Source organism: Pinus tabuliformis, chromosome 9, assembly GCF_031772625.1.
Source record: "Pinus tabuliformis cultivar Carrire ecotype Pingquan chromosome 9, CPIR1, whole genome shotgun sequence".
NCBI lineage: Eukaryota > Viridiplantae > Streptophyta > Pinopsida > Pinales > Pinaceae > Pinus > Pinus tabuliformis.
In genome coordinates this window covers 1580146760-1580149517 of record NC_142307.1, presented here as the reverse complement: position 1 = coordinate 1580149517, position 2758 = coordinate 1580146760, and the positions used below count along the sequence as shown (strand labels likewise).

The 2758-nt window shown below is 47.5% G+C and overlaps 1 protein-coding gene across 1 annotated transcript; it reads right to left on the bottom strand.

Moving 5' to 3' along the window:
• Window positions 1–2079: 2079 nt before the first annotated feature.
• LOC149154732 (uncharacterized) lies at window positions 2080–2472 on the bottom strand. Its single transcript, XM_089444213.1, has one exon. The coding sequence runs from the start codon at window positions 2470–2472 to the stop codon at window positions 2080–2082; it is 393 nt and encodes a 130-aa protein (XP_089300339.1).
• Between the last annotated feature and the right edge of the window lie 286 nt (window positions 2473–2758).

The window sequence follows — 2758 nt, the reverse complement described above, 5'->3', positions numbered from 1 at the left end:
AGGAGGTCAACGAGTCTGACTTGGGAATGAGGGCAATAAAAGTAAATTTTTTGGGGGCATATATGCGGCCTAGAATCCGGCTCTCTTCCACCACCCCAAGCAGGTCTGGTCCAATGATATCATAGAAAGCAATAAAGAATTCCACAGGCTAGCCATCTGGTCCCGTTCTTTTGTCCTTCTTGAACCACTTAAGAGTGATTTCTAATCCCCCCATGGAGACAGGTTTTATAAGGTCCTCCACCCCATTAGGTTCCACAAACCTAGGGAAATGGCCTGCAATGTTAATGATTTCAGTAATAGAAGTGGCAAGGGGGGCTTTGAAAAGCTGCTTGAAGTGAGAGATACCTAGATGGGCAATCTAAGAGTGAGTGTTGACTATCTGATCCTGGTCTGAGGGCATCTGCCAGATTGTATTGCTGGATTTTCTTCCACTTGCGTATTTATGAAAGAATTTTGTGTTACCATCCTCCGCTTGGAGCCAGATTGCTCTGATTCTAAGTCTCTACGTTTCTTGCCGGTTAAGTAGGATCTTAGATCTCTGTGCCTCCAAATCAACCAGATGTAGCTTTTCTTCGATGGATAAGTAGCAAAGCCCACTTTCATCGATTAAGGAGGCTAATTAGGCTTCGATGTCCGCAAGGGATTGGTCATCCCTAGCATTTTTCCTTTTTGTCCATTCAATGGTTAATCTCTTAAGCCGATTCAGGTTGCTGCAGAAACCAACAACCTTCCTCTTGTCCCTGAAAGGGGGCTGGGCTTGCCAGAAATCCGAAACCAGCTTAATATATTCAGGGTCCTTTAACCATGTGGAGTTAAATTTGAAAGGTGCCCTGGGTTTTTTGGATGAGCCAGCCACTTCCAAGTATATGGGGGAGTGATCCGAAATACCCCTTGAGCCCACCCATTGCCTGAAGATGGAGAGGGAATGGAGAAGGTCTTCTTGAATGAGGTATCTGTCAAGCCTTCTACCAAGGGCTACTTCTCCAGTCCGTCTGTTATGCCATGTTGGCATCTTCTTATTCATGGGAACATCTATAAGTCCATATTGATCCAGGAGGGAGCTCAGCTGATCAAAGAGAGGGTCTAGCTGCGAGTGATGCCCCCAGGATTCCTCATGTACAATGGAGAAATTCAAGTCTCCCCCAAGAATTGTGGCATTGCTGATCAAGGGATTTTCCAGAAAGGTTTGCCAAAAGGCAAGTCTGTTTTGGTTTGGAGCATAGATATTAATGATACGAAGTTGTTTACCTAATTCAGCTGAAAAGATGTCTATGCTAGGAAACCCTGGCCTCCCCAAGAAGATATCATCCTTATATATTGAGGGTTTATCCCAATGGCTAAGCCACCAGATCTGAGTGCTGCATCCAGGGCTTGGAAGTGCCAACCGGGTAAGATGGCTTGAAGGGTCCTAACAATCTGTTCAGAAGGCCCTAGGGTTTCCTGAAGAAGGATCATGTCACAGGAATGCAATGCAAGAGTCGCTTGAGGGCCAGTTTTTTTGGGGGGGCTGGCCAAGCCCCTACAGTTGTATGAGAGCCATTTCATCAGGGAATAGAGTCAAGGGTGTCAGATGCTCTAAGTGCCCTTTCAATGGTGTTCTGGTGCCCCTGAGCCACATTTGCCCCCGCAGATTTGATGGCTTTGGAGATATTTGAAGGTCTACCCCTGGAGGATTTGTGCTTGGAGGGGGGGAGGGATGTCCAATTCTAGCAGGTTATGGTTAGTCAATTATCGAGAGTGGAGATTGTAGAAGTGCGAGCCCAAGGCAGTAGGGGAGTGGGAGGAGTGATGGAGGGGGCTCAGTTCTTGTACCGTTGGCGGGGTGGTAGAAAAAATGGGGGAGAGGGGCTCGATATCACAGTTAATGGGGGTATTCAAGCAAGAGAGGGATGCAGATTGAGCTAAAGATGCATTTATATGATTATAAAACACAGCAGAGGGAAAGGGAAGAGGAGCATTACCCGTTGTAGGAGAAGCCTCCGCAGCAGACCGGGATTGTGTTAGTGGATGGGATATAGGTGGTATCTATGGAGCATTGGTTTGCTGAGCAGTGGCTCCATATGCATCCTTTGAGTAATCCTAACCTATGGGCTGCTCGTCCACAATCGGGTCTTCCGGCTTGCGATGTTTCATTCCCCTTGCAGTCGCCTGTGTAGTAGAAGTGAGCAGTGGGAAGTCCTTGTATAGGTGGCTGACCTTGTGGCATCTTCTACATCGAAAGGGACGACCTTCATAGTCCACATTTTGATGACGCGAGAAACGTCTCCATTGGAGGGTTATCTTTTCCTCTAGCCCTTCCCTTGTATCCAGATGTACCAGGATACGCGCCATTGTCATGATTCCTGTCTTTTTGAAGGATTGATCGTGTTCCAAGTAAGTGCCCAGGGCATCTCCAATGCGCTTGAAAACTACAGGGGTCCAAAACTGCATCGGAAGGCCCGACAAACGGACCCAGATCGGCCCAGTGCCCATCTGTTCCCTCTCCAGATCAAATAGTGGATCCCATCTTTTTAGCAGTACCGGAGCAAACTCTATGTGCCAAAATCGGGATAATATCCAGTCAGTGTATTCTTCCCTATGGAAACGCAAACCAAACCACCCTCGAGCCAATGCCTTGATGATGGGCAATTCTTTGAGTAGGGAGCCCCAAATCTCCAAGGCCCAGAGTCAAAGACGTTCTACAGAGTAGTTCCTGCCACACACACGACCCACCAGAACCTTCTTTGCAGTCTCTGAAACTTCATCCATCAGAATGTCT

Excerpts from the sequence above, each read along its gene's own strand:
- LOC149154732 (XM_089444213.1), bottom strand. The coding sequence starts at position 2,472 with ATGGGCACTGGGCCGATCTGGGTCCGTTTGTCGGGCCTTCCGATGCAG.